This window comes from Puma concolor, chromosome B4 (assembly GCF_028749965.1).
Source record: "Puma concolor isolate L17-30 chromosome B4, mPumCon1.1.hap2, whole genome shotgun sequence".
Lineage (NCBI taxonomy): Eukaryota > Metazoa > Chordata > Mammalia > Carnivora > Felidae > Puma > Puma concolor.
This window is the reverse complement of record NC_141673.1, coordinates 83,414,442-83,438,287: the sequence shown is the minus strand read 5'-3', so window position 1 is coordinate 83,438,287 and position 23,846 is coordinate 83,414,442. Positions and strand designations below refer to the sequence as shown.

Genomic DNA, 23,846 nt, shown 5'->3' with positions numbered 1-23,846 from the left:
ATAATCAAAATACTAATCATCCCTAACAAGTTAACAATTTCTTAATAGAATCAAATCAGTGCTCAAATATCCACGATTAACTCATGAATATTTCTTCAGTGTCAGAATCAGGATCCCAATAAGATCTATACATTGCAATTAGTTTATATATTTCTTATGTTTCCTTTATTCAAAGACTTACCCTTTCTCTTTTATATCATGTCTCTCTCTCTCACCCCTCCCCTTCCTCTTTCTCTCCTCCTCACAATTTTTTGTTGAAAAAACTCAAGTGTTTTTTTTTTTTCAGGACTGCTTTCATGTTACTTTCTCAAAACCTCCACCTCCACCTCCACCATCAGCCAAGACAACAGTTTTCTTGATGACTTCCAGTGCTAGTGGGTTCGTTATTTTTGAGTCATGTAAGGGCGTAGCCATTTGAGGGGCCTACCTTTACGCCACGGTCTTAGCTCCATCTCTTAGCCTGTAGAAGCTCAGAGCATTTTAATGTCTTTCACAGCTAGAAGAGTTTCATATAAGTTAGGCTTTAATATTATGCAGAAATAAAACCTCCTGATGTTTAAAAAAGTCTTTGGATCAACTTGCAGATTTCTTAACCTCTCTCAGTCACAATTTTCTATAAGACGGAGTAGTATTTTTTACTTATTGCATTGTTTTACGGAATAAATGAGCAAATATATAAAGTAAGTAATGCACGAAACATACTCTGTCTGGGTAGAGGAGATTTTTGAGCAGGGTTTGAAGAATGAATATTACTGGATTCAAAATAATTAAAGGAGGTTTTTTTGGGGCGCCTGGGTGGCGCAGTCGGTTAAGCGTCCGACTTCAGCCAGGTCACGATCTCGCGGTCCGTGAGTTCGAGCCCCGCGTCAGGCTCTGGGCTGATGGCTCAGAGCCTGGAGCCTGTTTCCGATTCTGTGTCTCCCTCTCTCTCTGCCCCTCCCCCGTTCATGCTCTGTCTCTCTCTGTCCCAAAAATAAATAAACGTTGAAAAAAAAAAAAAAATTTAAAAAAAAAAAATAAAGGAGAAGTACTATACCAAGGGGGATGGAAAAGTAAAAGGGCATTTTAGGTGAAAGGCACAACTCATGTCCTAAACCTAGTTTTCATCCACAACCAACTTTATTGCTTCACGATTCTGTTGTTTGTGCTCGTTTAGTTTTTTGAGGATGTAATTGCAAAAATTCCCAGTAGTTACTATCAAATATGAATGTTAACATAGATACACGAATCTGTTAGAATACTAAAATAAGACCCAAACCAAAGGGATTCTACTTGAATGTTTCCATGATAAGTCCTACATTAGGATAGTTGTTGGATTTGTCTTCTGTTTTCTCTGTGTTGATACAACACTCAGTTGTGAGATTCACTGGTCTAAAATGAGCTATTTGCAATAATCTTTAGGCAAGGTTTTTGGAACTTGTGAATTGTAGCAATTTCATGCTGGCACATCTCTCAAAGATTTCCCTAGCTTTCCAGCCTTAAATTGGCAGGGACATCAAGGAAAGCACACTATATCCATAGGATTTGGGGGATTCATGCTCCCTTCATCCAGCTGCTGATCACAAATTTCAACTCCTTTTTATCAGTTCCATCAGGATAGTTTTCTGTTATCTTATAAAGCAACAAATGAGCTACAAGTGAACATCTGCAAAGCACAATGTGTGCTGAGAAATAAGGCAGTCACTTGACAGGCACATTTTCCTTTCTGCTCTTTCTGTGCTGGCACAACAGATGTGGCTAAACTACACAGAAATGCAATTGCAAGGCAGCACTGGCTAGGAAAATTAAAGATATATATATGTATGTATATTATATACAAATATATACAATATATGTAAATATACATAATTATATATATATATATATATATTTCTTGCAATCGGATAGTTTGAAATCATTATAAAGGAAGCCACCACTTTGAATTATAAAGGATATATCCTACCATGGGAAAGATTTCAGCCGGTATGTAACTGCTCTTTACTATTCCCTACTTCTTCACCAACCAATGAGAGCTTTTATCGCAACAGAGAAGGTGAATCTGTCTCATCACTGATGATTACATGAGCAATGATTGCCTTTAGAATGGCCTCATTACTTCTTAGAAATCTTGTTTCTACAAGTTATTTTCCAAAGAAATCTAGATTGAGCCAAGTTCTCGGTGATGAAAGGCCTGCTTTGTTTTTCAACTCAATCCATTACCACATAAATTATTTATTTTGATTCAATTTCAGTATCATTGCACACCATATATGAAAAGTCTATACATATATTTACAGTAATTCAGACATGGACTTGTCAAGTATCAATTCCTCAGTCAAATATAATAATAAAGGGGAGAAAAAGACTGAGTGCATATTACAGATGGGCTAAACTCAAGTGTGATGGAGCAAGTGTCATTTGTCTTTAGACTCTGAAAAGAAATAATTTTCTGTGATAGAACTGGTTATCTAGAATTGCCTTTTCACAGAGAGATTTTGACCTGGATCATGACCTGAGCCGAAATCGAGTCAGACACTTAACTGACTGAGCCACCCAGGCACCCCATCTACCGAGCTTCTTTTAAAACTAATCTCTTAGGTTGTCTTTGCAAAGCAAATATTGCAAATTGTTCCCCCCAACCCCACAGGAGGATGGGGAAATGCATACATGACAGTGTGTGTTGTAACCCAAACTCTACCCAGGGTAAGCAGAATTTAGTCCTTGAATTACGAGAGTATTTCTTGACTAATGCTGTCCATTGACTATTTTTACTCTAAGGAAAAAACAAAAATGAAAAGAGTAAAACAGTGAAACTCTGGGTTTGGAGATTCCTAAGGCAAATGAAAAGGCATTGAATCCCTTCCTGATGTATGATGAGCCAAAGAAAATTCTCCGTAGCAAAAGTTGCTAGACATAAAAAGTTGTTGCTAGCTATAGTTTTGTTTTAAGTGGAAAAGAAGCTACTACTTCACACTTGGTTTAATAAAAACCAAGAAATTTTTTTTCAAATTTATAATAATGTTCTGGGTTTTAATGCCTGTACATTAATATTTGTAGTGTTTAGAGACAGATGGTTACAGCTTTCTCTCGCATCTTGATGTTTAATACTGCCATAAACTCTTTGGTTGATTTTGAATCTTTATATTTATATCACTTTTGGAATTTCCCATTAGTATCTGTGCACTAAGTTTGGCTAAAACAATTATACTTTATTTTTTATGTTTATTTATTTTTGAGACAGAAACAGAGACAGAATGCGAGCAGGGGAGGGGCAGAGAGAGAGAGAGGGAGGCACAGAATCCGAAGCAGGCTCCAGGCTCTGAGCTGTCAGCACAGAGCCCTATGTGGGGCTTGACCACACAAACCGTGAGATCATGACCTGAGCTGATGTTGGACGCTTGACCGACTGAGCCACCGAGGTGCCCCCAATTATGCTTTTTCTTTCTTTCTTTTTTTTTTAAAGGTGATACTAATCTTGGATCTGCTTTGGACAGAAAATATTTTTAGCTGGACAGTAGTTTTTCAGAAATTAAATGCTTGTCTTTGTAAAACCATAATAGTGTAATCAGAGAAACATATGCAGCTCAGCATGGTTACCAAGATTGGAATTTCCTGGGTAGTAGAGAATAAATAGTTTTGATGCAGAAGGCAAAAGAAGCAGAAAATGAACTTTATAACTCTTAGGTACTTGCAAACTATTTATGTCAACACTATTGGAAAGATTTTTGAAAAGTGGGCCCTTGCTATGAGAGCTAAAGTAGCCCAAGTCACTAAATGAATAGATTTGTTTATTTATTTGACACATGTATATATATTGACTGCTACATACATGCTGGGTATTGTGTTACGTCTTTCACCTCTCCTGTCGCACATAATCCTTACAACAGTTTCTGAAGTGGGCATTGTTGATCATCCCACAAATGATGATGGTACGGAAGCTTGAGGAAGTTAACCTGTCCAGGACAAAAAGCTAGTATGTGGTGGAGGTGGGTTTTGAACCCAGGTCTGTCAGATACAGAGCTAAGATATATGGCCTCTGTCTCTGTCTTTATGTACGTGGACCATTTTGCTGTAAAACTTCACATAGTTACCCTCTGTTGCCCCTTTCCTGCAGGCATGTATAGGTTATCTTTTTTGGAGCCTGTTAGGTCTTAGATAACTTAGAGCAGATACATGTTGTTGGAATAACAGACCCAGCAAGGTTCTCATGAGAAAAAGCCGTGAGTCAATCGTCTTTTTTTTAAGGGGTCAGTGGGCATTACCAGTTCAGTTTTTGAGAGGGAACATACCGCTTTGAGGACTTATCTGCATTTTGCTAATTACTAAATGTCCTGTTTATGGGAAAAAGAAGCAATGGTGTTAAGTCCTATGTTCTCCATGGCTCCTCTATGACTGACATAGGATGTATCTACTAAGGCATTTGTTTATGGTCACTGTGATTTTGGTCTCTTCTATTTACTGAAGTATCTCCAGATCCTCAAAGAGTACCTGGCACGTGGTAGGTACAGAACGAATATTTGTTAAATGAACAAAATGAGATTATTTCTAAGATGTGATAGAGGGCTACATTTATGTGTGTTATTCGTTTCAGAGTAAGTTATACTGGCACAGTTTGAGGTCCTATGAGATGGAGAAAAAACAATATCTACTGCAATTGCAGGCACATCATTCATGATCCTTAAAACAAATTATAAAGTGTTCTTTTCTCTATGTTATCTATGAAGAGTCTGAGTCTTAAAGACTGTGTCACCTTCTCCTGGCTTGGACAGTCATTTGCAATCTCAAAGACTTCTCCCCACTATGCCTCCGGAGTGGTACTTCACACCATTCAGCATGGAAGAGGAGCAGATAATGGATCTGCAGCTGTCACTTTGTTTACAGTGCTGTCCAGATTCCTCCATAGAGGTGGCCAGGCTGGGCGATGGTTAAGAGCCAGGCTCTGTACTCTGGTGCAGCCAGCAGCTCTATCTTTGCTCTGTGACCTTGAGCATAAAACCTTTTTGAGCGTTAGTTCCCTCATCTATGAAATGGGGCTGATGATAGTGACTACTTCATAGGATTTTCATGAAGACCAAATGGGATCATTTACGTAGAGTGCTTAATTTAATGCCTGGCATGTAAAAGTGCTCAAAATTAGCATTAAAATGTCTAACCATTTAGGCTTGGTAATTAGCTTTTCTTATGTAAATATAAAGATTATGGAATATATTCACCGGTATCCACTAATACAGAGTAGACTGTGTGGCAGTTGTAACCAACACAGTGTATGTGTTATAAGTTTTAAACGTGGTTAATTGGTAATTCATTTGTGAGCCCTTAAATACGCTCTAAATTTGATCTGCTCTAATAAACATATGAGTGACTTGCAATAATAATTATTATAATAATTACTGCCAGTGTTTCTCCCGTTATTTCTTAAGCATTATTGTAGGCGCCTTATTTACATTATCATTAATCTTTGAATTAACCATCAAAAGAAGGCATTGTTGTCTCTATTTCATAGATAAGGAAACTGAGGCTATGAAGAATGAGCTTTGTTCAAGATCATATAGCTACAAAAATAATAGAGTCAAGCATCAACTTTAGCCCACATTTTCCCACTGTGCAGCATTTAATTACACGTACAGTTTCCTAGTTGATTGTAACAGAACTAAAAAGCAGTTACCATTTGTTGAATGAACTGTTAATTAATGTTTCATGCTTTCAAGAGTTTTTTTCACCTTTCTTACCTCATCTGTTTAGGAGGAGTATTTTTGAGTCCGTTTACCCCAAAATGTAATTTAAAATAATAACTAATTATAATAATAAATGTGGGGAGGGAATAACCTCACAGTTCCACCATATTTAAGTCCTATTTAGCACCAAAAACTTTATTGTCTTTAAAAACTAATACACAGGAGGAAAAAAAAACCACACAGTTGATTCAGTGTCCCTTATGTTTAGAAAGGATGGGGGGTTTCGATGAGTGAACAGTAAGGAGGGATTTGTATGAGCTACTATTGACTCTTCATTTTCCCGCCTGGCCAAAACTGATCAAACGACATTACCCATGGCAATTAATTTTCCTATGCCTCACTTCTTCAACAAAGTAGGGATTAAACTGTAAATTTCTAAAGGGCAAAGACCGTATCTTATTCTTCTGTATTTATACTCCCAGTATCTACCTCAATAAAGGTTGTTGAGCTAACCTCAGTGGGGAGTAATACCTAGATTAGGACAACCATTAATAGAAAGATCTGAAAGATTACATTGTACCAGTTCTTACTCCATTTCCACTCAGGAAATGAGTGTTAGGATTGCTCTCTGGATCTCTCCCTCCCTTGCATCTTTTTATGTGATTCTGCAGGCTGGTTTCAGGGATTCCAAATAACTAGGAAAGAATAATGTGCCAAACTTTGCCCTTTAGTTACAGATGAATCCCACTTGGGAAGCAGATGCTTCTGTAAGAGAAGGTGCTGAGAAAAGGCAGAAAATGTGGTAGAGATGCAGGAGTGTGCTACAGCATTCCTGGTGGGCTTGTGACAGCTGACTGCACACATCTCTTCCCAACTCTGTGTTCAGTGACTTCATGTTGATAGCAATGAAGGGTTTTCCCTTCAATTTTAAGGATTCCTATGACAGAAAAGACTAAACTTCCTTATGAGAAAATTATTGTTATTATATCTCATTATTACTTATAATAAACAGCTCTTCTATAGGAAACCCCACTTGTCAGTGTATCACTCTAGACCTCAAACTTTCAGATAAACCCCAGACCAGGTGTTAGCATTTAGAAGACTATGTTTTTAGCTTAAACTACCTGTTCTGAAAGTGTGGCTTCAGGACTAGCAGCAAAAGCAACACCAGCATTACCCAGGAATTTGTTAAAAATGCAAATTTTTGGTCTCCACTGCAGACCAATTGGATAAGAAATTCTGGGGACTGGGCCAGTTTTTACCAAGTCCTCTAAGTAATTCTGAACCACCGGCTTCGACTTTGTCTTACCATAAGGCCGTGGCAATGACAATCCAGTAAAAATGCTTAAGTTATGCTAAAATATTCTCTCCCATCTTTCTGAAATCTTGATCCAATAAACATCTCTTAATAGATGCTCATGAAATGTTCTTTTATATATTATTTAAATCTTGGACACACCATGTGTTAATCAACAATTCTCCTGGGTGAGACTGCATTCAGTTGACAGATTGCAATATGTTTATCATTTGTTGAAAGTGATTTCTAATATTTGACCTTAAATCCTATTAAATAGATGAAAATCCACAGAAATTCTCTTAAGAAATATCCAGAGAAATATTTACAGTTCTGCTACATCTTTTGTTGATCAATTGTCTGTGCAAACATGAGAAGAGAGTTCATCTTGTTACTATATTGACAGAATATAAAGGTGAAAGTTGATTAACTTACAGGAATAGAGTCACATTTCAGGTCCACAAATGAGAGGGCGGGGGTGGAAGGAGGAGAGAAACCTTGAAAGGCATTTGACAGGGGAAGGTTGTATTCCCCAGATAGCCCTGTCAAGCAGCTCTGTCGACAACAAAAAGAAGAAAACAAATAAATTGGAGGCTGTGTGAATGTCACAAGACCAGAATATAAACACGTATGACATGGGGAGAAGTAAATACCAATAATTCACGTTCTCACAAAATGTTTTCGAGTGGGATCTTCTAGCTATGCCGGAATGAAAAGGAAAAAAAAAAATGATGTCTAGGTAAATCTCCAAGACACTGGTCCGGCACTCACCTTTTATTCATAATGCCAACCCTTAAAAAGCACCACTGCAGGTACAATAGGGCCAAATAACAAAAACAGAAACAGTGTGTGACAGGACTCAGGACTCATCCATCTAGAAATGGATCTAACATTCAGAGAACATTTCATCTCTGTTTAACTTTCTAACCCACAAGAGAGAATGCAGCCTTCACTCTAAGCAGACAAAGAATATCTTTAGACAGAAGGTGGAATTTAGCACTTCGGTTTTCTCTTTACACTAAAGAGAAAACGAATTGTAGACACGTGCATCCAAAAATTGATTTAAGATGATAGTAGTTGTCTTTTGTTCCCATTGAAAAAAAACTCATTCCAAGCTTTTCTTATTAGCATAATTCTCCATCTGTACATGAACTGACTGGACAAGTTCTTAAAGCCTCGCTGCCCTCTCTACACTACTTTCCCTGATGCTACCCCACTCTTATTTGGCTTTGTGCTCAGTGACACCACCTGTCCACCCCAGGCCTGGGTGTCTGGTCCAATGAGTGCCTTATTGAAAACCTTACATAACTGCTTTTTTCCTGTTCCATGAGGCTCACCTCACCAAATCTAATGGAAGCTCTGGCCCAGAATCCAGGAATGTTGTTCCAGATAGACCTGGCGGGTCTCTCATTAACATGAGCTCCTCCTCCCTGCCTGGGAAGTCAGAACACCCTGTCTTCCTGGAGCGTCCATGTCCTGCCAGCTCAGGAAACAAGACCCTTAGTCTGGCGTGAGAAATCTGATTACCTCCCCATGGCCACAAAGCTTTCAGTTTTAAGTTTCGATAAATGCTACTCTTCTAAAAGGTGCTGAACACCAATAAACCCTCTGATACAGAAGTATTGTTCTAACGTGCAGATCTGTAAGAAAAAGAAGCCCCCCCCTCCTGGAACCCACTGAGCCCTAGCAGAAGGCTAAGAAATTAAAATGTGTTGAGTTTATCCAGGTTCCATAGCAAATGTGCTATACAAAGATCTCAAAGTGAAATCCAAAAATCCAAGAGGGTAATCAGTTTCATAATATTTAGACATGTTATGAAATAAAACCAAGATTATAAGAAGTATATTTAAGATGCTTTCTGTTCAAAAGAGTCAAAAATTCTGCATAATTGGGTAACTTGGCTCTTTTCTGTTTTCACTAGACTCTTTCTGGATGGTCTAGCATTTCTAATGGCTTCAATTACTTCACATATGCTGATGACTAACAAGTGTTTATCTGCAGCTCAGACCTCCTTCCTGAGCTCTAGGCCCCTGCAGTGAGCTTTGAATCCATGTGGGCATCTTCGTTTTCCACTCCCATTCTGCTCTTCCTCTTGTATCTTGTGTCTCCTTAAATATCAACACCATCCACCTGTCAGCTCAAGTCAGGTGGCTGAGCACCTTCCTGACCCCTCCGACCCCAGCAGCCTTCACGTCTTTATTTAGGGCCCAAGGATTCTGCCTCCCTCATGTCACTCAAACACACCCACTCTCTCTCCCCACTGCTAGCTGAGCTCAGGCACTCATCATTTCTCCATAGATGCACAAAGGCCTCCTAGCCGGTCTTCCCTTCCCAGTGCATTCTTCACAGCCTGAAGGACCATTCTCAAGGGCAAAGTAGATCATACCATCCCTCCGCTTCAAACGCCCTAGAAGGAAACAAAAGTCCTTTGTGACCTACCTCCTGGCCATCTCTATAAGCACTTCTTGTGCCTTCTCTTATCCTCTGCACTGGAGCTATGGGAGTCCTCAATGTTTACTCTGCACTTCTGCATGCCTTTGCACCTACTGGTACTTTCTTGACCCTTCCTCACATCCATCTCCTAACTAGTTTCTGCTTATCCTTCCAAATCCATCTCCCTTCAGGAAGTTTCCCCCAGTTGCCTTTGGGTTAATCACCCCTCCTGTGTATTATGGAAGATGAAGTCCTAGTACTTAGATCGTATTCTAACTTCACTGTGCTCTCTTTCCCACTGGACTGAGAGAGAGAGCTCCTTGAAGGCTGAGACTCTATCTTTTCACCTCTCAGTTCCCAGAGCTGTGCAAAGGGTCTGGCTAGTGTATGTCCTCAAAAGAGTTCTGTCAGTTGACCATGAGAAATGCCCTAGAATGAGGTCATATGTTCCTGGGCACCTTCTTGCTGGAAACTGGCCTAATGAAAGCTACGAAGGAGTAGATACTACTAACGTGGGAAAATTTGTTCAAGCAAGGCACAGAAGCAGATTTTTAAGATGCGGGTCCAGTTAGGCCTGATTGTTGGATTGTGTCTCTCATAAAGACAAAGAGAGGAGTCTTGGCAAGTGCCAGCTTCGCAAGAGCCTCTAGGGACAAAGATAGCCACGTGGGAGAGAGCCCAACCCTGTGCATGCACCTGCAAACAAACACTAACAAGGGCGTATAGGCACGTGCTTCAGGATTTAACAATCCTCACAGAAGCAAGTTGAGGAGCCTCCATCTGGTTTGTTGCCAATGAACAAAAAAGGAGGTCTTTCTTCCATTGTTTCAGTTGTGTAAATTCTTAGTGTGACAATACATAGTAAGTCCCTACAGGTCTTATCAAACTTCTACCTAACTTTTAAAAATGAACTTTGAGAAAGAAGTTCATCCCTGACTTGGAAATGTCAGTCATGTTGTGGTCTACACAAATAACTTCAGTATCATTACTCTGCATCTGCCGGTCCTCTGCTGAAAAGTTGCCTCCCTGGGTCCTACCTGCTTTGTTTTCTACCCAGATCTCTCCAGCCTGTGCCATGCTCCTGTATTTTAATGCTATATCCCTGTGCTGGGAATGTTACTTACTATTAATTTATCAGCCAGTCCAAATGATGGAAGAGCCGGCACTAAAGGAAGGTCTGGCTTTTGGCATCACAGCCCAGTAGAAACCTGAACAGCGCTCAATTTGAGAACCCACGGGGGCACAAGCAAGTTACTGATTATGTAAACAAGGAGAGACTAGGATAGAGGCATTACCCTAAAATGCTATGTTGATGTTGTAAGTAAACAGTTCTGCTACCCTGTGGTGTAAAGCTAGCCCTAGGGGTAGAAATTATTACCAAACCAGTCATTTAATGGCTTACTAGGTGACACTCAGCTACCCTTCAAACATCCGTCTCTAGGAAAACCGTGCTTAGCAGAAGATGCGATTCTGTTGCTTAGGGTTTCTATCCTAAAGTACAACTTAGCAACATTTTAATGTTTCCAAAATTAAGTGTGAACAGATATACTTTGATTAGAAACTCTAAATCACATTTGCAAAACTTCAGGGCACTAAAAAAGAAAATCTGGTTTGACAAAGCAGTCGAGTATCTTTTGTCTCAAAGTTGTCATTCCTCTTCCCAGCGTCCTCTCAGCCAGACACGTCCCTTTCTTTCCTTCATGGACACTCAGACACGTGGGGATCACTTACTGTTTCTCCCTTGCCAGTGTCCTCCTATCAGCATGCAATAGCCAAGACATACAGATTCTGCTAGGACCACACCTTTCCTCTCTGCCTCTTTCCCTGACTTTGTGTCATCTCAGCTCCGGCCCACCTGATATATTAATTCTGCTTAGATTAGTAAAATAATAATCCTGATGTGGGTTGGATGCCAACCCACCCAACACCACTGCTCATTTTCCTGAAACGTGATGCCTTGAATCATGTCATTTGTCTGATTAAAAATTTTCACGGGAGTCCCACTGCTTATGAAATCAATCCTGTATCCCTAGATTTTTAACTTACCTTTCTGCTCTATGTCTTGTTATTTCGACTGCGGGTGTATGTTTACTACTCTCCCCCCACAATTGTGCCATCCTACCTCTGTGCTATTGCTTGTGCTATTTCACCCAAACCACCTGGTTTGAGTGCTGGTTTCATTATTTACTAGCTTTGTGCTTCTGTTTCCTCATTTATAACATGAGGATCATAACAGCACCTGCTTCATGGGGTTTTGTGATGATTGCAGAGGAAATCCATACAAAGCCCTTAGAAGATGGCCAGCACAAAGTAAGTAGTCAGTAAATGTTAGCGATCATCATTATTATTATCATCATCCTTTTCAAGGACCATTTCAAATCCACGTCTTTAGTGAAGTCTTTTTAAATTGCCCAACTCAATGTTGTTTTTTTCCCTCTTTTTGTACTTCTCTGAATAGCATTTGACATGTAATGCCCTGCCTTAGAATAGCATGTCCACTTATCTTGGCCTAGACTGGACCGTACACTTATTGAGGCTGAGGAGGTTTTATTCATCATTGTACACGTGAAAGGACCTTGCATAGCACCTGGCACATCAAAAGGACTTAATAAATACTGGCTAAATTGAAACAAATTGATTTTACTATTTTAAAAAACTCTGTTCCTCGAGCCGAGAGAAAAATAACACATAAAGATAAGTAAATGAAATGAGCACCTGGATAACAAGGATGTTATTGGTGAAGGACACTGAGATTGATGTCATTAGAATGCACGACTTGCCCTGATAACATCCTTCCGTCCATGTTCTCCATTGCAGGTCTGCCTAGTGGCGTATCTTGGTTTGTTTATGCTTTGTGTCTCATATCAAGTTGATGAACGGACATGTATCCAGTTTGTTATGAAAGTAAGTTGTTATTTTTTTCTCTTTTATCGTCACATGGGGGAAAACACAAGTATAAAATAAAAGAATGATTTTTACAGGGTTGCATATCAGATTATACTAGAAGTTGCATTTTTAGGCAGGCCAAAAAAATGTTTTAGGAGGGCATTCATCCAGACCCCAAAGGTAATGCTGGTCTTTTTTTTAAAGTCTTAATTTCCATGCACTAAGTTGGCATAGATCACATAAAGTCTGTCCTTCAATGCCCTTACAAAGAATTTTGGAAATTCATCAGTTCAGCAAAAGACTTGGCCAGGGAAAAGGTGTCTCTATTACTGTCCACTTCCATATCTTGGGGTTTTTTAGAATATTTTAATAGGGAAGCAGTCTAAGTGTATTTCCTCTTGTAGGTGGGATCACTGAGACAAAAAAAGTACATTGGGTGCATCCAAATGATCTGTGCCAAGAGCCTGAGGGTATTGGGTGGGGGGGAGGTAGGTGGGTAGGATATGCATGGTTTAAGGTGTGTGTGTGTGTGTGTGTGTGTGTGTGTGTGTCTTTCACGTGCATGTGATTTTTTTCTCCATTAAAGACAGTGCATTCAGTTGGAGCCCATTCAAGTACACAGCATTTTCACTGCACAGTAGAATCTAGTCCAAAGGGAAACATAGACACACCCTTTTAGAGTTCAGGGAGATAAAAACCCAACCCAGCAATCAGAGCTAGGAGAAATCAAATTCCTACATTTTCTTTCAACCACTTGTAGCAGACAACAAAATGTTTTCTGTAATATTCATTTGTTGGGTATTTTTTTTTTTTTGGTCCACTCACACTGTTTACTTTTTCTTCATAACCAAGCACATACTTCTTTGTTCACAAGAAAGCATAATGCATAAGAGTAAGTCAATTCTATTATTTAGAAATTACAAAGAGGCAGAAAAGATGTTTTTTATTCTAGTATGGTTGAAGTGGTTGACATAAAAAAGCAAAGTGCTTATATTATATGTATATATATTTAAATCATGTTGTAAAAGGGTAATAATGGAATAAATTATTAACTAGTCAAAAAAAAAGCTGGCTACACAAAATCTATGGTGTGATCCTACAGAAATAAAAAAAAAATAGCTCTCAGTGCATAGAAAAAATGGTTATCTGTGAGTAGTGGGAGGATAGCTGCATTTTGTAGTTTCTTCTTTAATTCTGAAATGTTCTCCAATAGTTAGACATAACTTTTCTAATTAAAAACATAATGGGGGTATCTGGGTGGCTCAGTCGGTTAAGTGCCCAACTTCCGCTCAGGTCATGATCTCACAGTTGGTGAGTTCAAGCCCCACATCAGGCTCTGTGCTGATAGTGCAGAGCCTGCTTGGAATTCTCTCTCCCTCTTTTTCTGCCCCTCCCCTGCTCTGTCTCTCTCTCAAAAAATAAATAAGTAAACTTAAAAAAAATAATGGATTCTTTAAAAAAAAAAAAAACCCGACAGAATTTGGTGGATATACCTACATTTGGAAATTTTAATTTTTCTGTCTGAGGGTGTTCCTTAAAGAAGGCCAGAGAGAGCAGACATCAGTCCATGTTTACTGTTTTTGTAGAGGTCTCACTAAACACAATAAGGCTTAGTGATGAATTAAAAAAAACAAAACAAAAAAAACCCTGGAAGCCTAATAAGAAATGGCCTGTTAAATTACAGGGACCTCTTTCACTAGGTAAAAAGTGCTCTACACTAGGTTCATCAGCTTATGTGAAATGCCCTCGTTTCCCCTCCAGATGACCCAGCAGAGGCCCCCAAAGCCACCTCAACATCTGCACTTGAAATAAGGAGCAAGGGCAAAAGTAAAATAAAAAAGTCACTGCCAATGTCAGCCAGGTTGAGAATTCCCCACTAGGAAGATCTCATTAGCCACCTTTTTTTTTTTTTCCACCTGTGACAGACATTGACAAATACGGAGGCACTTTTCTCTTCTCCTGAATGTGACCTTTAGTGATGCTTGCTGCCAGCTCTCTAAGGTGCCCGCTACATTATCTTCAGGTCTAAAATGAGCTTCAGTCAATCTCCAGGTTTTCCAAAGGCACAACAGGTTACAGCAGACTTTCCTTGTGTTTCCACACCATTGGATGGGGGTTGGGGGGGAGGAACGAAATGGATCTTCATGATGTGTTTCTCACTTAGCCTTACCGCATTTTAGTGCCTGCGTATGGATACCCTGGCCTAAGCTTTGTTGAAGATTTTTTCTCTCCTGTTGGAAGACCCAGATGGCCAGGGCAACCAGTCAGGGGGTGCTAACTGCGTCTCTCTGCAGCCTGAGCACGCGCGCGCGCGCGCGCGCGCGCACACACACACACCCTCCCTTTTTCTTGGAGACAATAGTCACGGGACTTGTCTTTTCATCTGAGGCTAGTGCAGTCCGCTCTCTGGCAGGCCCGCGACACCACCGGCGCATTCTTTCTTTCTCCCGGGGCTCTGCCCGCGGCCTTGGCGGGCCATTCGGCCTCCGATTGGGCCGCCTGCCTTTCCCCGTGGCCCTGTTTTCTCGGGGCTCACCTTGGTTATTTGCAGAAACGTGTCCGGTTCATGTGCTTGCAAACACTCCCGGGCACATTCCCCAGGAGGGCATTTAAGGCGCACTCGCCTCGTGCCCACAGCCAGGAGGCCCCTGGGCTGCTGCTGCCGCCCCCTCCTGCGCGGCGAGCGGCAGCCGGGCCTCACCACCCCTGCCACCCGGGAAGGTAATTAAATCGAAGCCGAACCGCCCTCCTTCCAAAGTCACCGAGCGTTGAAGCCGCAGCCGGGTACCAATTAGAGGCAGCGAGCGAGCGGAGCCGCGCCTGGGCGCCGCTGTTACATAAGCTCCGGGGGCCTCGGCGCCCCCGCCCGCTGCCGAGCTCCAGACACACGGGCTGACACCGGCAAGACAAATGCGTCCCGAGCCAGGCTTTTATCAAGATATATTTGCTCGCATTCCCAAGGTCATCGTAAACACTTTCATTGATAGTTTATTCGTGCCGCGTAGGTAAAACAAGCCACTTGATTTTAAATTACAGATTCTAACCCAGAAGCTTGTTGCTGTCAGATGGATTAAAAGCCCGTGAAGGGGGGGAGGGGGAGCGGTTGGGGAAATGCTACAGCGTTGCAGATGTAGCCCGCAGGCCTGGGGGATCAAGTATACATTTATGTCTTAGCATGGATAAGAAATTTGATTCTGTGGTTCACTCCTGTTTACTTGGCCTGATGCTTTCACAGAGTGGTAGATGCAGGATCACAATGTGTGAGCTATGCACCAGTGAAAGTATTCATATTCAAGGAGCTAAGGGGCAAGGCTTTTGTTTGGGCTCCCAGAATATTTAAGTTGCTCGCTTAAAATTGAGCAATCCCTGTGTCTGTGTAAATGTTTACATCTTTTCTACAAGCCAAGCCTGCATTGTTACTCCCACATGACAGAGAATAAGACAAAGCCCGTAAAGTTGATATCCTAAGAGTCTTGAGAACTGGCAGCTCTTTCCATCTCTAGTAATTTGTTTATTGATTTCACAAATACTTAAACAGTGCTGCTATGTACTTGAGGCAGCTCTAAGCCCTTTACAGATATCAACTCTTTTGATCCTTATAATAAGCCTATGACCATAGGGCTATTATGATCATCATTCCAAGTTTAAAGGTGAAGTAACATAGGTGTGCAGGGGAATGATTAATTTGCTCCAGGCCCACAGCTAAGAAGGGGAGAATCAGGCTTGAAAGCGGGCAGTCTGGCTCCCCTATTTATGCTCATAACCATCACTCGGCTTGTACACTTGTTAAATGTCTTGAGTAAATCTTCCAATATCTAAGCCAAAAGGAGATCTTTTAAAAATAGGCAAAATTTTGGGGTACCTGGGTGGCTCAGTTGATTGGCTTGGATTAAGCCCTTTGACTTCGGCTCAGGTCATGGTCTCATAGTTCCTGGGTTCAAGCCTCACTTCCAGCTCTGTGCTGACAGCTCAGAGCGTGGAGCCTGCTTTGGATTGTGTCTCCCTCTCTCTCTGCGTCTTCTCTGCGTGTGCTCTTTCTTTCTCTCTCAAAAACAGAATAAACATTTTTAAAAAAACAGGCAAAATTCTCATTTCAGCAAATGGGTTTTCGTGATTGTGTGAGAGAATAGTATTTTTGCAGCCATTCGAATTATTTACAGACTGAAGGAGGGATTATTGTCATTGCCTCAAGATAGTGTCCCAATGAATGTTATAGAAATCTGCTAAGGATGTGTGTGTGTGTTGGAGGTGGGAGGGTTATTACAAGACTTCCTCAGTTCCAGCCATTGATGGCAATAAAATGTGCAGAGAAAACTCCAATTGGGGCCATTCTGCTAAGCAGATGACTCTCAGGTGGGAAATTACCCCTTTAATTTGGGCCTTCCCTCCTGGTAAAGTCACCAATATACCCATGTTCCCAAAGCAAATAGCTCCCAGGTCCATGCTGCCTGCACTGGAAACACAGTTACAGTGGGTACACATGTACAACACCACCAGCACGATTTAATTTGGCTCTTGGTATCAGGAGTTTGAGGTCAATCATCAGGCCTGAATATTTCATAACAACCCAGAATATTTCAAATATTCGGCTCCAATGTTCCCACAAAAATAAAAACTCCTACATTTTAGCCTAAGCACTATAGTTTTTGCAGGAAATATGGCCACAAAAATTTAGGTGATGTGTTCAATTTCACAAATTAAATATTTCCTTTTTAAATGTTTTAATGGTGCCCCTTGTATTTATCTGCTTCCCTTCCTCCAAGGGAGGACTAAACACATTGAATAGAAGTTATCCTTGTTGGAGCGCTTGGGTGGCTCAGTCAGTTAAACGTCTGACTTTGACTCAGGTCATGATCCCTCAGTTCATGGGTTTGAGCCCCACTACATCAGGCTCTGTGCTGAGAGCTCAGAGCCTGGAGCCTGCTTTGGATTCTGTGTCTCCTTCTTTCTGCCCCTCACCCCCCTCATGCGCTCTCTCTCTCTTTCTCTCTCTCAAGAATAAATAAACATTAAAAAAAAAACCCTGAAAATTACAATAAAAAAAAGTTATCCTTGTTATGTCCCTGAGATATAAGATGTTTCAATAAACTGTTTCATGGATGAAAAAACTTGAGTTCCATCTGGCAATTCTTCAAGAGATTTGAAAAAGATTAGTGTGTGTGTGTATGATATCTTTTTTTTTTCAACTTTTTTTTTTTTTTTGGGACAGAGAGAGACAGAGCATGAACGGGGGAGGGGCAGAGAGAGAGGGAGACACAGAATCGGAAACAGGCTCCAGGCTCTGAGCCATCAGCCCAGAGCCCGACGCGGGGCTCGAACCCACGGACCGCGAGATCGTGACCTGGCTGAAGTCGGACGCTCAACCGACTGCGCCACCCAGGCGCCCCGAGTGTATGATATCTTTGATGAGGACATGCAAAGAATCCATGCACTCCTTGGCTTTGCAGCCATGTTAAGACAAAGTGGCTTTAACCAGTTCCACTCTCTTCCTGTGCCCTTAGTCAAGCTTTCAAGCAAACTAGACACATGGATAGGGCACCAGCACACACACGCACACACACACACACACACCACATTCAAGAAGAAAAAAATACATTTTTAAGTATTCTATATTTAAGACTTGAAAACACTTGAAATTGTCACCATGTGGAGAATAACTCATTTGGAGGACTTTTGTACACATATTTTATAATCTTGGCTATATGTTTTTATTTTAAACTACATATCATTGGAAGTAGAGAGAGTGCATAATCTTTTCAGAGCTGCTTTAATCTAGTCCTGGACATGAGTAGAACTAATCTTACTTTGGGGAGTTCACATTCATGAGAACTGCCCTACAAACAACATTGGACTATGGTAATGTACATCTCACATTAGGAACTTAGTTCAGTACACTAGTCCCGACAGTTGGGGACTCTGTTCCTCATCTAGAGCCTCAGTAGGTGGGACCAGAAACATTTCCAGTAGGTGAGTACAATCCCAAGAACATTTCTTGTCATATAACATGGTTTATATTGTGACTGTGTCAACAAGCACTCACAATTTTTGATCAACATATTTCAGGTGTAGGCTAAATGTCTTGTTCGGGGATTCCATGGTTCTTTAGCAGCAGAGTTGGAACTTGAACCAGACTTTTCCATCACAAGGCTATCACACAGGCCAACGTGTTCAGAGCCTTGGCAGCTGAGGAGCCATTTAGAGTTAATTTTTGTACTCAGGAACTAGATGGTTAGAGGTGGACTTGGGTTGACACTTGTAGGTGAGGAAGCTGACCTCAAGTCGTCTACCTTCTGGAACCATAATTTTTTTTTCTAGCAACCTCTTACTGGGGCTCCTGGCATTTCTGGACACAGGTTGGCAACCACTATATTGACCACGGTCATTTTTATTAACCTGTGTTGCTAGTTGATCGATCACTGCCAATTTTGGCCAATACAGTGTTTTCATTGCCTTCTAGCCTTTCACTTATCTTCTAGCCTTTCTGCAATCTTCATATGAGCAGCTTTTGAGGTCAAAACAATCATGGCATGTCTTTCAGGGACGGCTCTCATGTTTGGGATTCATCTAAAGTTTGCTACATCCATATACAAGTATCCACCATCAAGCTAATATTATTGGCTTGGTGTATGCAAAGCACCCCGCATCCACATGGCAAATAACAATACGATCAGGGCTTACGGATTGCTTCACTAACAAATCGACATGGAACCATTCCTATGTCACGAGTACTCCTGAAAAGACAACAGCCCCATCCTTCAGGGAACTTCCTGCCAGAGAAGAAAAAGACCAGCTTTTATTAATGAGTTTTGTCAATAGTCACCCACTGTGCTTTGTAACTGGCAAGGTTTTCTTCTGCTTTCTTGCAGCTCTTGTACTTTCTGCTGAGTGCCCTGGGCTTGATGGTCTGCGTGCTGGCCGTGGCCTTCGCTGCCCACCACTATTCGCAGCTCACACAGTTTACCTGTGGAACAGCACTCGACGCCTGTCAGTGCAAACTGCCCTCCTTGGAGCCGCTCAGCAGGACCTTTGTGTACAGGGATGTGACTGACTGTACCAGCATCACCGGCACGTTCAAACTGTTCTTACTCATCCAAATGATTCTTAACTTGGTCTGCAGCCTTGTGTGCTTGGTGGCCTGTTTTGTCATGTGGAAACACAGGTACCAGGTCTTTTACGTGGGTGTCCGAATGTGCTCCCTGACAGCTTCCGAAGGCCAGCAGCAAAAGGTCTAACATACTCGCTCAAAGGTGGGAGAGAAAACAGCACACTGACTAGCTGGGGTCAAAAAAGGAAAAGGAAAAAGAGAAAGAAGAGGAAGAAAGGAAGAAAAAAAAAACTTTTGACAATAACTAATATTCCCTGTTGTAAATGAATATTTTTCTATTTTTCAGGAAATAAGAGCATTTCTTCAGGTTTCTAGAGTATTTTTAAAAATTCTTACAGGGAAAATAAGATCCAAATTGACTTTAAGACATTAAAAGAACACTGAATGGGGAAGGAATGGCATACATTTATTTTTGCAGGTTGGAGTTCATTTCTTAGTACAGATTACCCCCACCCCCGCTTTCTGAACATAGAGCATTCCCATGAAAACTTCCGTGAACCGAAATGGCGTAAAGCGAAGGCACTGTTCTGTAGAAGCAGAAATCTTCAGATTTCTTTCGGTTGGCGAAAATGGGTGCTAATGTAGATATTTCCTAAAGCAAAACGGCGTAGAGCAAACTTTCGGATAGCGGGGAAAACCTGTACTCATTTTGTTCATTATTTATATAATCCTCTTTCCTGTTCAGTTTATAGTGTGCATTGGCATTTCAGGACCACTTGCTAAATTTTGCAGTCGTTTCCAGAACTTCCCACCTCCCCCCATTCCTTTCACTATGCCTTGGAGAAAGCGGGGAGAGCTGAGCAACTAGGTTGACTCTCTGGATTTTCCCTGGTAGAGATGTCTTCAAGACATGAAACAGCTTCAAGGGTCAGAGTAGAAAAGGAAGAGACTTTACAAAGGCTAAATAATTATCAGCACCTGGGCTGGGGTGGAGGCCTTTTCTCTTCAGCTCCCTTAGTTTGGCTCTGTAAGTAGATCACTTACTAAATACTTTGGATGATTGTCTGCTTCTCAATAATTGAAAGTTGGTGGTAGTTGTATTCTTAATGATGTAGAAGGCTTAAAAATAATTACATTATGCTTCTATTCTACCATCTAAAACAAATCATTAAAACTAATTTCTACCTAATTGTTAATTATAATTATGCTCAGAAGCCTACTTAATGAGCCCTGTCTGTACTTATGTAGCACCATCGGCATTAGGAGAAATTACTCTCACAAGAGAGGAGGCTTAAAGATTCTTTCTTCTGAAAGCCAAGCTTTACAAAGGAGAAGAAAAAAAAATTTTATTAATAGCTCAGGTTAAAAATACTCATTTAAACAAAAACAAGAGCATTTGTAATGGGAAATGTTTATACAAATAGCACATTTGTGATACGTTATAAAGTATCTCTCTTGGCAGCTAAGTACTTTTGAGGAAGACTGGGTAATGCCGAAGTGTTCCATTCACAAAAGTGCATCTGATATGCAATCCTATTATTGATCTTTATATCCAGTCAACCTAGAGACTTAAACTAATGTCTTGATGTCCTTATTTGAGTATATGCCCATTGACTTGGAAGGTAATTTTTATTTTGTTTTGTTTTTAAGTTACTGTGACTTAAAAAAGCACAGGCACGCTGGGGTGGGAGTCTTTTCTCTCTTACTTGGTTCTGAACAATACCAATATTTTAAGGAAGGAGCTCAGAATGCAAATGCATGCAGCATTAATGTTATCAAGATCTTTCTCTCTTAGCATGCTCTATTGAAATCAGAAATTCAAGATAATAATTGAGATGAATTTGCCTCTCCACATTGCCTGTTGATATACTCTGCTAGTCATGAAATTCTACCCTAAAAGAAAATCATTTTCTTGTTTGCCTTAGAAAATAGTTGAACAATTCCATTGGTTGTGACGACAGTGTCAATTTCTACACAATATAAATATCCAAATAAAAGGGAAAACATTAAGTCAGTTAGTTGGAGAATTGTAAAAAGCTTTTATGTCCTCCAGATAAAACACCTGATTAACAGATGTTAAAACCTTTTTTTTTTTAATGTATTGACTTGCTTAAAAAATGGCCTTCCTACACACCAGCTCAGGCCAAGAACTCACATTTAGTGGATAAGACTCTGGAGCAGAGGTTGGATTACATGCAAAAACTATATCGAGAGAACACCAAGCATCCAGATGATGACCTAAAAAAAAAAAAAAAACAATGACTGAATCCATTCTGATTTGGACAGTTTTTGACATAAAGAAGAAAATGACAGAGAATCTGAAATATTGTAGGCTGTTCTGTAAAGAGAGAGAAACTGATGATTTAATGCTAATTGCTATGAATCAGGCACCACTAGAAGCACACCCTGAATTCCTTTTTATAGCAAACACTACCGGTTTTATATTAGAAAATTAAAAGTCTACACATCACTAAGGTGCTCAATGTTTTACAAACAATTCACAGGGTATTTCACATGGTAGAATAACTTTAGTTTATGTGTTTCTTTTTCTAAATAATGCAACCAGAAAAGGATGAGACAATAAGTTTAATAATAATCAGGATATATATATATATATATATATATATATATATATATATATAAAATTATGTATGTAATTAAATCATTCTTAAATCTCCAAAGGAAAAATATAATCATAAGTGAAAGAAGGAACAAATAAATAAAGAAGGAAAGAAACCAAGAAAAGATTCCTGTGCTGTGAACTCACTGAGTATTGATACATGTAAGAATTGTGTTGCATGAATAACAAACTGCTTTACGCTGGATTTAAAGTATTTTGAGGTTGTGTTTTGCAAATATTGAAGTTACAATAACCGGCAACAGAAAAGGAACAGAGACACAGCTTTACACTTAGCAAAATGTTACATTTAAAATCTGACAAGGAGCCAAGATGGTGACTGTCTCTTCTAAACCATAAAACAGTAAGATTTGCGCAATCCTCCTCCTCTTCCACCTCCTTCAGGAGAATTAAATGAATCAAGACTTTGGAAAGAGTGGAAACTGCCGGGACTTGGCAGTACTTGAAATAGGAGGAATACAGCAGCCTAAATGTACAGACTTTGTAACCAAGCCCACCCGATCGGTCTGTGCCTTCACGTGACCACCATCTGTGCCTCCCTCGCTCTGTCCAAATTTGTGGAGGCAGCTCCTTGGAGCAAAGCCTAAAAATATAGCTACACCAGGCCCTAGAAACTGTAGTCAAGTAACAGGCCTGACTTTTTTCCCCTCTTTGAATTAAGCGTCTGTCTATATGATCTCTTTGGAGGGGTTTCCAGCTGCAATAGCCATGTGTTCTGACAGCGAGAGCCCATTATGTGTGTGTTTTCTGTTCACGGGCAGGACATCAGAATCTCTTAATATTCTTGTACTTCTCCTCTTGCATGCATTGTATCTGGAATATGTTTATAGATTTTTAGTAAAAGGTGGGGTAGAGGTTATCCAAGGAAGATTCTGAAGGTCAACAGTGGAGCAGTTATTTAACCAGAAACAAACTGAGAAGTTGCCCTGAAAACCAATCCCATCCTGTCACAAAACATACCTTCACATTTTCTAGTAATTACCTCTCAACTATTGCCATGGAGCCGTTAATTTCTGTAAATCATGCTGGCTATCAGTTTTTACTATACTCAGAGAACTCTATCATGTTTTTAGATGTACACTGAATATTCAGGACAGTGTTAAAAAGAGCTGATGGCCAAATATACTGACTTGTGGTGGAAACATTTGTTTCGATGAAGGCTCAGTGTTTCAGCCTGGGCAATGAATACCTTAATTCTTTTCTTCTGATTTTCTCGATTATCTTCTTGATTATCTCAAATGATTATCCCCTTCAGAAATATCGGTCTGCATTTTGGTGTTGTGATTTCATTTTCCTGCCATTGATGAAATAGTGAATAGAAAACAAAGTGCTTTCTACAGGTATGAAGTGGTGATTTTTAAAGGAGATGCGTATGTGCAGATTTTCTTTGTTAATAAAATTTTCATAATCTCTGAAAACACCGTGTTTGGATGTGCTTTGCGGTATGTTACACGTGAACTTGTGTACAGAAAAACCTCTCAGGTTAGTGTTTACTTCCAAAATTAGGTTTTGGAATAGATGAGAACTAATACTCATTTTGACTCCTTTATTCAGGGACTGTCTCTATTTTGGTACCTGCACCCACTGTGGAAGTCAAGGTTATAAATGCTCCCCAGGCCTGAGCTGAAAAAAGATCTTGCAAAAAGTACTTGGAATGCTGATTCTTAATTTATATCTATTAATGTCAAGTAAAGCTTGGCCTAGAGAAAGGAACACACGTTTGAGTGCTGCACATTCAATCATATCCTACATTTAATTATACGGAAAAACACACGGCCTAATTCCATTTCAAATCTGAATGCAGGGACTCCTTATGAACTCTGAGGCAATTTAAATAGTTGATTATACTGTAAAATGTGGTGGTTACTTCTGTTTAATTTAGTTAGAAAGGCGTGT

General features: G+C 40.3%; 1 protein-coding gene across 4 annotated transcripts in view; it reads left to right on the top strand.

Moving 5' to 3' along the window:
• SSPN (sarcospan) overlaps nucleotides 1–23,368 on the top strand; it is a 37,308-nt gene extending 13,940 nt beyond the window's left edge. For 2 of the 4 annotated variants that reach the window (XM_025930705.2, XM_086713802.1), the window contains exons 2-3: nucleotides 12,199–12,285; nucleotides 19,134–23,368. In XM_025930705.2, coding sequence (XP_025786490.1) covers nucleotides 12,199–12,285; nucleotides 19,134–19,499 — 453 coding nt within the window. In that variant the 3' untranslated portion in view covers nucleotides 19,500–23,368. Of the gene's footprint in view, nucleotides 1–11,606; nucleotides 11,692–12,198; nucleotides 12,286–19,133 lie in introns of all 4 variants that reach the window. The other 2 variants (XM_086713801.1, XM_086713800.1) reach the window with 2 other exon arrangements.
• The last annotated feature ends 478 nt before the right edge of the window (nucleotides 23,369–23,846 follow it).